Below are 13,129 nucleotides of genomic sequence, written 5' to 3' on the forward strand. Positions count from 1 at the left end.
CTTTGCAAGCATTTGCATTCAGCTATTCTCTTTTTAAATCTGTATGCAATCTGCATTAATAAAGAATCCGTATTAAATACTTTAAGTGGGAGAAATATTGTTGCATGCTAATTGCAAATGTACTTACATGTTTGTATTTAAACTTCACATTTCCATTAACTTATACAAATAAGATTAAAGAGGGTTCCTTTAAAAAAAAGAAAAAGAAGAGCTGTTTGTGTCTCACCACGGAAAGTCTGATGTTACCAGTGAGAATGTCAAAGGTCATTTTTCTCACAGACTTTCTTTTGTTCTTGTCTGAAAGCTTCTGCTGCATTAATGTTAAAGGAATAGCAACCAGTATGAATTAGTATGTTTTTTCAGACCTTTCCCTTCACTGGAAAGGGGCCTGTGAAACCTGGACTGCCAGCACAGTGAGTAGGCTGACAATACGTACATCTGTGGTAGATTTGTAAGGAGACTGTCTCTCCATTGTGTGCAAAAGTAAGAAACCTTTTTCCCACTCCACATGATTTCAATCCCCCTTAACATTCCTCAGAAGCTCCTCCCTTCCCAGGCCTTCACTGGACCAGGAAATACGCTGGGAAAACCTCAAACCTCTCTCCAGGTACATTTCCTACAAAAATTACAAGCAAAGCCAGCATCTCTAAAGTTGCAACATTCATTTTGGTCATACAGTGACAAAAAGAAATAGAATATCAGCACTGGCACGGCTGGCACAGACATCAAATACGTTCAGTACAAACACTGAGGCTAACTACGAACACTACTACGATATCTGAGCATATCTACGCCGTCTCACAACAATGGCGCACAAACGGAGATGCTGGTATCGTTTTCATCGAGTATCGCCACACGTGGCGCCGATGAGGTTTAATATCAGAATGAAATGATACAAGAAACAGACCTGATTCACAGTGCAGCTCAAGCAGACATCACAGACACTCTTTCATCTCCCTTTAGCTTGTGCTTTACGACAGCGCTACAAGTTCATCTTACCAATAAATAAAAAACAATATCAAGTAAAATGTGAGAATGAATTACTATTTAACACAAACATTAGTGCCATATGAGAAAAATGAAGTAAGTGCTTTGTTAGACAACCTCTTCCTCTTCCAAATCTGACCTTAGTTATAAACTCTAAGTGACGTGATTATAGCAACTATAGCAAAATCCTTTATTTTAACACAATATAAACTATAAATATAAACCCTAAACTATAATATACTATGTCTAGTTTGGTTGTTAGTGGTATTAGACATATATTTTCCTGCCTAAGCTATTCATTTGTACACTTCAGGAGAAAAATATACCTGTACGTCATAGGCCACTGCAGCTCCTGATTGTGTACTTGCAGTACACAAGTAATTATATGCCTGCAGCAGTCATACACTTACAGATGGCTTTCCATTAACTAACATGGAACATCAGAGCATGTTTGACCATTTACAGAGATATGCTGAAATATTAAAATCAATTCATAATAAGGAGTGTAAAATGCCCGGTGATCTTCTTTGCAGAAAAGTTGCAGTATTCATAAAATATTCATAAAACAAATCCTCCATTTGTCAGGCCACTCTTGCGAATATTGAATATGTTCACAGTTACCTGCCTGGTCAGATAAAGTTAAAACAAAAAAAGTCCGATCACATGTGGATGAATGTAAACATTACAGGAATGTCCAGACAAAAATATTGACCCAGTCTTTCATCTTGCTCGGTTTGTCCAGCATTATTCAGCCGCCCCATGTTGCTCCTTCTCTTCGGGAACAGACATGAAGATCTTCTGACAGAACATGGTGAAGATTTCTGAGGAGAAACAACTCGTCACGTTAGCCAGGTCTGTTTTCTCTTTGCTAGGCTACTACAGGTCAAATATCGGTCTTTTGCCTGAGTCCTCCGGACCAACTATGTAAACAAAGGAAATGTACCGGTGCCCACAGCAGAACTTGAGCAGATAATCTCACGGGAATTTCACAACAAACCACCTTTGCCTCACTCTAAAAAAAACAAAAAAAATCTCCAACTCACCCAGCATCTTCTTGACCACATGGGGTTTTTTCCACTTGTAGCCCAGTAGGTACGCTGGGACGCCTGTGAGAATAATGCCGCTGCCTAGCAGACACTCGAAGGGAGCTGCCCAAAAGGACACGACGATCATGAAGACGCAGCTCAACACAAAAGTAACGGGGATGAAGAGAGAAATCTGCAGAGAGAAAATATAAAATAGATGAAGATGTGTTTCGATTTGTATTAGACGTGAGCAGATAAGATACAGTTTATAATTGTTGAGTGAAGATGTCTCACACACTGAAAAAGAAGAAAATATCATATTTGGACTTTGGAATAATGCAACTATAGCTAACGATTAGACTAATGTATAGTGATTTTGATGACAATACTTCCCAAGTTCAGATTTTAGATCCTGTAACTTCCTCACTGATATCTGTTTTCTGCCACTTTGTTTCCATTAAACAACAAGAGGAGACAAATAATTACTAAAGTTTTTAAATTAAGACATTTTCAGTACCGATTACTTTACAGATCAGACAATAATGCAAAAAAAAAATCAATCAAATCAATACAAATTCAAACTATAAGACTGTGTATGCAAAGTTGAATGATGTCTGACTTCATCTAAAGATCTGATTTTGAAACAATGATATGAGCTATAGTTGATACTAAATACATTTGTACTCTTACTTAAGTATTTTTCTCATATTGGCTTACCCTTTTTCCTTAAGCGTCTCCAACAATTTGATCACAATGAAGAAATTATTATTGGCTAAACTGTTATGTTAAGAGCTCCATACTGTTATTAGATTCAGTTATCAGTTAAACTTCTTGAGCTGACGGTTTGTTTTTCTTTTTTCTGGGTTGAAACTGACATTTTTTATGAATGGTTTACATATAAATAGCTCTCTCTCTCTCTTTTAATATGTTTATAGATTATTTTATAAAATAACTGAGCTGAAAGCAGTGTGGGCCAAAGAGAAGATGAAAGACTCTGGTCAGCCAAGGTAATTTTCCCATGATGAAATAGAAACAAAGGATCATGTATTCCTCCAAATACCCCTCCCTCCTGTCTTGGAAAAACAGTATGTTTCCAGTTCCACCTAATAACAAGAGTAGCGATACAATGGTGCTTTCACTAAAAAAAAAAATAGCAGATGCTTTATGAAACTAGAAGACATGTTGATGTTTTGCCAGACAAGGAAGGTAGGGCTAGGGTCACCTTTCAGTGAGACTCATATCCATCAAAATGGATCTTCTCTGCAACACGCACTGAGCAGCTACTTTAACCCCTAAGACGTTCACCTTAATGGGCCTTCTGAGGTCGGGTTTGGTAAAGCGCAGCCAGATCATGCCAGCGATGGCCATCCCAACACACATCCAGGTGAAGAAGCTGAAGAGATTGATGACAGAGAAGATGTCCTGGGAGATGGCATACATCATCGATAGGAAACACTAATACAATGAAAAAAGGAGTAAAGATTGCATTAGTTTGCTGGAAACATTAGATTATAGATAGTAGATGGATAATAGATTATAAACACACACAAGGCTTCTGAATCCTCCTTAGTGATTTTCTTGAATAGAGCAGTTATTTAAGGCAGGTAGGTGTCACAGTACTGGGTCTGTGACCCAGGGTTTTGTGTTTGTTGGTTAATTTTTATTCTTTGATTATTGTTATTCATTGTTTTGGTTCTCTTTATTGTGTTCTGCTTGTGTTATATTCTTAGTTCCTAGGATTTAGGTTTCTGTTACTTTGCCTTCCCCGTGTTCCTCGTCTAGTCACTCATCTCCATGTTCTTTCTGTCTCCTCAGTCAGTTATGTCTCTATGTTTCAGTGTCAAGCAATGTTCCCTCTAATTTTTCATGTGTCTGAGCGAACACACAAACTCCCTGAGCGGTCCCTTGGACCACTCTGAGCAACATTAGACGTGTGCACTGTGGTCACGCCAGCATCAAATCCATCCAAGTTACATGGTTTATTAAAATAATCAAATTACAGCATTTACATTTATGTTAGACTTCTTTTAATTAACTGCTTTAGCCCACCTACAATGAAAATTTAAAAAAAATCTTGTGTAGCATGTTAACACTATTGGAAGTAAAAATAACTTGAACTCCAATTTTGAAAACACAACTTTCTATTTTTATTTTTTTTAATTTTTTTTTTGTATTATGAGTATGAGTCTGTGGTCTGGGAGAGTCCTGTAACTCTCTGTCTGCAAAATACAGTATAGAATGATCAATGTTGGGCAATTAATCATATAGTTACTTCTTCAAAAAAGTTTTGCAAACAACAAAGTTTTTTGCAGCTGTTTACCTAAAAGTGCAGCCAAGGCGTTTTTTAAACAAACATTTCAAACTATTTACAGAACAATCAGCTGTTCTGCATCAAATTTGATGCCACACAAATTATTTGTGCCACTCCAAAAAATAATTTCTGTCCACTATGAGATAAAGGAGAACAACAGTCTGATACCTGCAAGCCTGACAACAGGAGATGTATCACTCCTGTAACACCTGTAACATTCAGCAGTCACCTCATTGTTCTGACGCACACAACAAAACTATTGACTACACTACACACTAACTACACAAGATTTGCGCTAAACGTCGCAAATCTCTTACATCTCAAAACACTGCCGTCACTCCTAAAAACTGGTATAAAGTCCACACTTTTTCCGTCAAATGTTCCGTCTGTCCTGCTCACATCTCCAATGGTTGTACACGTTGTCATTAACGTGGCTTCGCTCCACATCAGCCACGCCGCTTTGCTAGCTAAAACACCGGTGTCTGCACATAAGGACGCTGTCATAGCCTGTCAATGACGTTGATTAGCTGCGTATATGCGAATGTGAATCGCATTATTGGCTGGACTATGGGATAAGGTAGCATCGTTCTAATCCCATACGGGAGCAGCCAGTCACTTACTGACTAACACTGCAAAACTGAATTGTTAAAGTTTTCATTTTAATTTCAATTCAGGTTAGATTTTTTTTTGTGCGCAACGCATATCTGTGCGCAGAGACCGTGCCAGCAGTGCGCAATTGCGCACGCGCGCAGTTTATAGGGAACATTGGTGTCAAGTCTACATCTTTGTGAATGTCTCTGGTTTCCTGTTTTATTTTTATTGTCTTATACTGTCATGGTCTCCGTGCCTGCCCGGCCGGCCTCACAAGGCTACACTTGCTGTTTCGGTTCTCTCCCTCTCTGCCTGGGCGGAGCTCACTGTGGGCTCCCGCCCTTGGCCCACACACCTGACAACAATCACCTGTCATCACCAGGAGCACTATTTGAGGCTGGAACACAGATCCTCTCGTCGCTGGATGATTGTACTACTGACGTTAGTGTTCTCACAGCTCCTGTGGACTTATGCTTTGTGATTAGTTTGTGACTTCCCTTCTCTTCTGCTTCAGACCTTCCCCCCCGGACCTGCGACCTCCCTGCCGTGTGTGAGTGTGGGCAAGAAGACGTGAGCGAGTGTGAGAGAGCTACCCTGTGATTCCCTGGAGTTTTGGATTCCCTTCACTGTATATATATTGTGCACTGGAACTGTAAATAAACTGCATTTTGGAGACATCTAACCGCTCTGCGTTTGAGTCCCTATAACCAGATCGTGACATATGTCCTGTGTTTAAAGCTTTGCTTCCCCTTTATCTCGTCATGTTTGATTAGTCCCAGCTGTGCTCTCCATTCCCGTGTTACTCCGTGGTGTATTTTAGCCCTGTGTTTTCCTTTGCCCTTTGTCGCAGCGTAGACCCTCACTGCTGTGTGTTTCTCTCATGGCTCTGTTTAGATCTCTAGTTCTCAGTTCCTGGTCTGTTTTCTTTTGGTCTAATTTAAGCTCTAGTTTCCCAGTGTTTTTCAGTTCTTAGTTCTCATGTTCAGGGTTTTGGTTTGTTTTTTGAAAGTTTATTTAATGGAGGTTTTTCCAATAATAAAGCTGCCATTTTCAGTTAACTTCCCATGGGTAGTCTAAGGAGCTTGGAAAGACAAGCGTCTGGACTTCTTTGAGTTTTCACACACTTTCACACCTTGGCTCATGTGATTAGGTAGAGGATCATCAGGGGGTCCTTTGTCCCTCTTTGGGGGGGAAACTCCCACTGGGTTTATATCTGGGACTCCCCACCATTGAGCCTTAGAACTGAAGAAGCTTCTTGGATGAGAGGCGAAACGTCTTCAAGCAACTCAAAGAAGTCCAGACGCTTTTCTTTCCAAGCTCCTTAGACTACGATGACCTGGATGACTGAGAACCTTCACAGACATATTCCCATGGGTAGTTTGTGTGCTTTTTTTGCTACTGTTCACCACCACAGCGAATTTTAAACCAAACAATCAACATGTGATTGATGCAGACCTTAATTTGAGAGGACTGCATTAACTCTTTAAGAACTGGAGCCATTTTTAGACATAGTTCCAATTTCAAAGGCTCAAAATGAACTGAACAAGTTAATATCACTTTTAATGTAAGGACTGATTTTAGTCAGTGTGTTAGTCACCTGAAGTTTAGAACACGTGGACATCACCAGACGTTGTGCTTTCTCCACTGAGATTCCCTACCAGTACTTCATTGCTGCATTCAGGTTTTTTATTTAATAATGAAAAAACACGCTTTGTTGGGTCGACATTAGGTGACTGACTTGGCCTTTGAAGTATATCCCGTTTCTTTGCCTTGAGAAACTCTTGACTTGGTTTTACAGTTTTTGGGTCATTATCCACTTGCACCATGAAGCGCTGTCTGATCAGTTTTGCAGCTTTGGCTGAATCTAAACAGAAAGTGTAGCCCTGGACACTTCACAATTCACCCTGCTGTTTCTATCAACACTCACATCATTAATAAACACCAGTGACTTAGTTCTCCTAGCAGCAATACATGCCAATACCATAACAGTGCCTCCACCTCCATGTTTGACAGATGATGTGGTATTCTTCACATCATGAGCTGTTTCTCTTTTTCTCCGTACTTTTCTCTTCCCTTCACTCTGGTAGAAGCTTATCTTGGTTTCATTTGCCCCCCCCCCCAAATTTTTTTCTCAGAACTGTGCAGTCTCTTTTAGATGTTTTCTGGTAATAATCTAATCTGACCTCCCTATTCTTGAGTGTAACCAGTGGTTTGCACCTTTCTCTAAACCCTCTGTATTTACTTTCTTGAAGCCGTCTTGATTGTAGACCCTAACAATAATGCATCTACCTCTTTGAGACTATTCTTGACTTGGTCAGATGGTGTGAAGTTGTTTTGATATTTAAAATGACAATAAAGAGCTAAATAAGAGCTCGAAAATAAAAATGCACCACTTGGAATCAACCACAGATACTAGATCTGCTTAGTTTGTCATGAAGTAACATTCAAACTGCTTGTCAGCCAATTACTTTTGAGCCTCTGAAAATGAGGCACTGTGTATAAAAACTGTTGTAAAGTCCAATTCACTGAATCAAAGCTGCAAGTCTGCACTTCAATCACATCTTGACTGTCTGATTTAAAAGCTACTGTGGTGGTGCACAGAGGCAAGATCATAAAAAATGCAGAAAAATCCAACAAATTATGGACTTAACTGTAACTCTTCACTGAAATAGTTTTCTCGAACAAAAATAACTCTACAAATGCTTCACAAATGTTTTGTATCGTCAAAACAGATTTATATACACTTCCGTATAATACCTCAAAAATGGGGACACTTTTGAGGTTTTTAGCAATGATCATACATGATTTAACACACTAACCTAATCTTATTGGTAGCCAGCTGGTAAAATGTCACTGAAAGTATCAGGTTTCTTACTGTGAATATGAGGGATGGCACTGGTGTGAACAGGTCTGTGTGGACCAACCCCAGAGCAGCAGGGAGTTGACCCTCTCGAGCTCCAGCATAGAACAAACTAGAAGAGAAATTTCTTAAATCATTATTTATTCCAAAAATACGGAGACTTTAACTTCTTAAGCCCCAAGCCCACCTGATCTCCTGCCTTTTGCCCCCCTATCAGGGTGCGTTGGGGCTTAAGAGGTTAAACTATTAATACTAAATGTATAAAATGCTGTCTTATGTTTCATTGTACACATGCAAACACACACCGCGCTGAAGTAAAGAGTGATCCATTGACTGCACCAAAGCAGGACAGTCCCACAAAGACAGGAATGAGCCAGGACATCACACCAAGATGGTACTCCCCAAAACTCTGCAGAACAGAAAGAAAAAGCAGATGAGGAGAATTTGTGACCACAAACAACCAATATGCATGTCCCAGTTAAGGATGAAACACATCATATTAAAGAAAAGCAGTACACTCACCACAGCAACAGCCTCTGACTCAATCATGACTTGAGGAGAGATGGTGGTGAAGTAGGCCAGGTTGGTTAGAACATATACCACCGTGACTATAGGCATGGATATGATGATGGACAGGGGCAGGTTCCTATGGGGTGAAAGGTCAAAGGTCATTTGAGGAAAAAAAACAACAGCGTGTAACACTGTATGTTCTGGTAATATCAGACTGTGTTATGAGATGGGACTGAATTCATGCAGGGTATGCAGTGAGGAACACGACTGCATAATTTTACTGGATTTTATAAATCATTATTATCACATGCTTTTATTTTTTTGTAAAATGTAATATTTTAGTTCATATTTAGTTCATAGTTCAGATTATGTCAGTATCGCTTGGATACTTTATCTCTGTGGACTTATCTGATGATAGACAAGCTCAGTCCTGGATGAGAGCAACCATGCTCTTGGCAGATATTTACAAGACAGTCTGTGCCATCATCACCAAAACAACCGTCATTACATTTAAGTCACCTCTCTGGGTTGATCATCTCCTCCGTTACATAATTCAGGTAATTCCTGGGGGGGGGTGAATAGCAAAGAGGTCATAAATCTTTCAAGCAAAAACAAACAGAAGCTATAAATAATTCGATTTTATGACCCTCACCAGCCTCCAAAAGCAAAGAGACCGCTGTACAGAGCCAGGACAATATTCCCAACTCCCAGTTTGCTCCCTTCAAACGCCTTTTCTGGGGTCAGATATGGCACATCACCTGCTCACATACAGAAAGAAGAAGAAAACATCTGAAAGGGAAGCAGTTCTCCCACTGCCAGGTGTAGCGCCTGGAGGAGTTATGTGCTTAGACATTGAATAGATTCTTTTTGTGCTGCCGACACATTTTGTCTCTTGTACCAGGCCGGCCTGTTGATGCCTGCCCTTTGACATGCTTGTCAATGTACCATGGTAATAACAGAAGCGAAACGCAATATTGTGTCAGGACAATTCACTATTTATGCACAATAAACAAAGGAGCATCTCCTCTGGGGTACAGAATCACGATCAGTTGACATTTAAATATGAGAAGAAAAATGTTCTCATAAGTAAACTTCAATTCATTTACACAATACACTGCAGTCAATGAATCCAATGTGTGTGTGTGTGTGTGTGTGTGTGTGTGTGTGTGTGTGTGTGTGTGTGTGCGCGCGCGAGTGTGTGTGAGACAGAGAGAGAGAGAGAGAGAGAGCCTGGCGTTTTGGTGTCTCTCTCTCCCTCTACCTGTCGCTTTCAGATGGTAATGACCCTCCTTATTATTTTCCAACTCTGTTCTCTTGCTGGTCTGCTGAAAAAGTGTGACAACAGCCAGCAAGCTTCACTGCCTAGTTTCCATGGTAACAGAGTATGGCGCACAAAGGTGGTAGGCGTGGCCTCCTGTAAGGAGGGGAGCAGCAGATGCAGCGTGGAGCAAGTGTGGCCACGCTGTCTTCCCGCGCTCTTGTATTGTGAATGGCACAGCTCGGACGGATTAACGTGCGTTGCTTTTACAGTCTTAGACGGCACACGTGAACCCACACGCTTAGGGCTATCATATAGAAAAATGTTACTACAATGCCATTATTTCAGGCAGTAAATTACTGTCTGTATAGTCACCTTATTTTCTGTACATTTTCATTTCATTGCAGTCTCATTTGCACGATCAAAACCATCCTGGCACGCTCTGATGCCCATGTTCATGTCTGCTCAGGCTCAATCACATGGCTCTAGACAGACAAGCTCTGTGTTCCGACTCAGTAAGTGTGCTAACAAGCTGAAAGCAAAGCAGTCTGCTTCGTTAGGCTCATTAGCGCTCGTTAAAAACTTGTTTACCATTGGAGATAAAAGAAGTAAACCTCACATAGATGTCGTGTAAAGACGAGAATCATAATAATTGATGCTACTATATAGTTTGCAAAAAGCCACATAATGCAATGGCATTTACTTTACAGGCATGCTGTTAGTTTCATAATTACTCCAACTAAAATATTGAAAACAAAGGAGCTGTGTTTCCAACACAATGAAGGGAAGCTGCATGTTTACGAGCAGATCTGAAATGACAGGTTCAAAGTGAGGACACTTTTTACTGACTATTAAAGTAGGTTAAATATTGTTGAGGATTTAGATTTTATTACACTCACAAAACCTGTTTTTCCAGCTTTGACCTGAAGCTTATTTTACTTCTCTGTTAAAAATTAATAAGTCTTGTGATGAAGGCATAAGATTTGTTCTCAACAGCCTGCAGTCATGCAGCTGACTTGGTTTGTTCTGTGGTATTTTGCCACTCACCTGTGGAAATCTGAATGAAGCCAAAGAGGATGATGATGATCAAGGCTATCAATTTGGAAGCGGTGAACAAGTCCTGGACCTTGGTTGCTGCTTTCACACTGATACAGTTTACAAATGTCAGGGAGGCTACAAGCAGCGGGGAGACACAAAACACACTACAATCAAGAATCTGGTGAATGACCAGCTGCAATGAAGTGTCTAAAATGTGTATTTGACCTAAGAAAGCCCACCAACATCATGTACTCACTAAGACACAGGCAGGCAATGAGCTTGGCTGCGCTGTCGGGCACGACGCAGTTGGGGTAGAGAGGTTTCAGAAGGTAGGTCGCAAACACCAGTGACACCACATACTGCGACGACGGCCGGATGATGAGCATCTCCACCCACAGCTTCAGAAAGGCAGCCAGTTCGCCATATACCTCAAGGATGTAAGTGTAGTCTCCTCCTGACTTGACAATAGTTGTACCCAGCTCTGCGTAGCACAGAGCACCCATGGTGGATATCACTCCACAGGCGGACCAAACGATCAGAGAGAGCCCAGCGGAGCCGGTCTCTTTGACAACACCTGTGGGAGTGACGAAAATGCCCGAGCCGATGATGGTGCCGATGATCATTCCGACACCGTTGAAGAGGGTGATGCTGCGTTTGAGTTCAATCTTCTCCCCCTTGCCTGGCAGGCTGTTGGTGGAACCTGTGGCAGCAGGCGGAGAACCCACGGGGTCAGATGGAGATGCTGGCTGCTCCACAATGAGACCATCTTGCTCAGGCTCTGCTCCAGTCGCTGGTGGTGAGAGGACAGCAGAAGGGGAGACAGTCAAATTACAGAGTCTGGCTCATTTTCAGACAAATGAAAAGAATTTACAAGCTTTCTCGCTGAGTTGTTTTAGGCACTTTGAAAAACTATGATTAATAAAAACAAACAAACTCTTGTGTTACTAAAGGAAGAATTCATATAATTTTTTAAAAATAGACATTTTTGGAAATCAGCACCTATGAGATTTTCCTTCTGAACCTGCTGTCCTTATTGAACTCTTTCTATCCGTGTAAACACACACTGCATCTGATAGTTGTGTTTTCATACCCACGTTCCTAATATGTGCCATTTGTCCACACCTGTCACCTGCTACCATGAAAGCATCTCCTCAGCATCAACTCTACAATTCTACTCTTGCATCATCAATGTTGCATCAGAGCGCATGGTGGAATAATGCAGCGCTGCACCATGTGGCAGTTAGAGGTGCGTGAGCATGCACTGTACCTACCCCCCATCTTCTCCTTAGCGACGCTCTCTCGGCTGCCTCTCGATTTCAGCTCCGGCTCAGCCATCTTCCCTCTCAGTCTGAGACCCCTTGTCTTGTCTGCTTCCTCCTGCAGCCCTTTTTCTTCCTTTCTTTATGTCCTCTTCCTCTTTCTGTTGATTTACACTCTGTCTGTCTCTCTCTCCCGGACACACACACACACGCGCGCGCGCGCGCAGGTCTCTCTACTTCCTGATTCGTCCTCTCTCACTCACATGCGCTCACACTGCTTCCGTCACTCAGACTACAATTCATCTGTGCCTGATCCTCTCTGTCTCCCTCGCTCCCTCCCATCCTATATCAAGCACACAGCAGGGAGGAGCTGAACCTTTGTGATGCTGCTGCTGCTGCTGCGTGAGCCTACGCCCATTCCAGGGAATGATGGGATACCTAAGAGGGGGAAGTAGGTTGTGAGAAGGTACCATTTGGAAGGAATACCATGTGACGCTGTAATCTTTTTGTGTACTGCCTAATCCTGCAGTATACAGTATGCCTATGTGTGTCACTGGGTGCTTTCATGTCAGAGGCGATTAGAATAAATGCTGTAGAGCTGGTTTCCCGCCCTACTGGGGACCAAATGGAAAAAAACAAACTGTCTTTATTCTGCCTGAAAGGTGAGATCACAAAGAAAATGGAGATCCCTTGGCCATTTTGAGTGCAGACAGTGTATAATAACAATGACGAAGCTCGTTTATGTTCCTGTATTCTTTTATGGGCTACAAGGTGTTTAAACTGGACCATACCCAACAAAAATTACAATATCATAATTACTCATCAGGAGTGACTTTTACAATCAATTGGGGAAAGGATTTGGCCTGAAGTTATTGGTGCTTGTAGGGTATGCATGTTTTATCAGAAAGAAGAAGAAATTGGGATTCTAAAGTACATGTAAATAAAATTTAAGTGCAATGATTTGCATAATATTTAAACTCCATATTTAATTGGGAAGGTGTTATTTTGAATCGTCATATCAAAAAATACGCTTATGTTCAAAGTCATTGTAAGGCATATTTAAAATAATGTTTGTTAACATAAAATTGCTTCTCGTGGGTGCATGTAGCGCTGCTAAGCATCCCCCTTGCATTCATTTTTTTGGCAATAATTCACAGAAAAGCTCTTTATAGTCAGTTATTGCCTAAATATTCACCTTTGGCTGCCATCCTTGTTTTGACCTTATGTGGAGTGGTTTCACTTAGACTCCATTCTTCTTCGCAACACTGCTCAAACTCCATCAGACTGAAC

The 13,129-nt window shown here is 41.2% G+C and overlaps 1 protein-coding gene across 1 annotated transcript; it reads right to left on the reverse strand.

Moving 5' to 3' along the window:
- Positions 1 to 832: 832 nt before the first annotated feature.
- Positions 833 to 12,393, reverse strand: LOC120743877 (large neutral amino acids transporter small subunit 1-like). The gene is made up of 11 exons (XM_040047842.1): positions 11,852 to 12,393; positions 10,837 to 11,370; positions 10,590 to 10,715; positions 8,937 to 9,042; positions 8,804 to 8,848; positions 8,297 to 8,420; positions 8,080 to 8,183; positions 7,790 to 7,886; positions 3,318 to 3,467; positions 2,031 to 2,205; positions 833 to 1,808 (listed from the first exon to the last, which is right to left on the reverse strand). The coding sequence occupies exons 1-11, from the start codon at positions 11,913 to 11,915 to the stop codon at positions 1,732 to 1,734; spliced, it is 1,602 nt and encodes a 533-aa protein (XP_039903776.1). The 5' UTR covers positions 11,916 to 12,393; the 3' UTR covers positions 833 to 1,731.
- Between the last annotated feature and the right edge of the window lie 736 nt (positions 12,394 to 13,129).

The sequence above is a fragment of the Simochromis diagramma genome, unplaced genomic scaffold, assembly GCF_900408965.1.
Source record: "Simochromis diagramma unplaced genomic scaffold, fSimDia1.1 OVJJ01000387.1, whole genome shotgun sequence".
NCBI lineage: Eukaryota > Metazoa > Chordata > Actinopteri > Cichliformes > Cichlidae > Simochromis > Simochromis diagramma.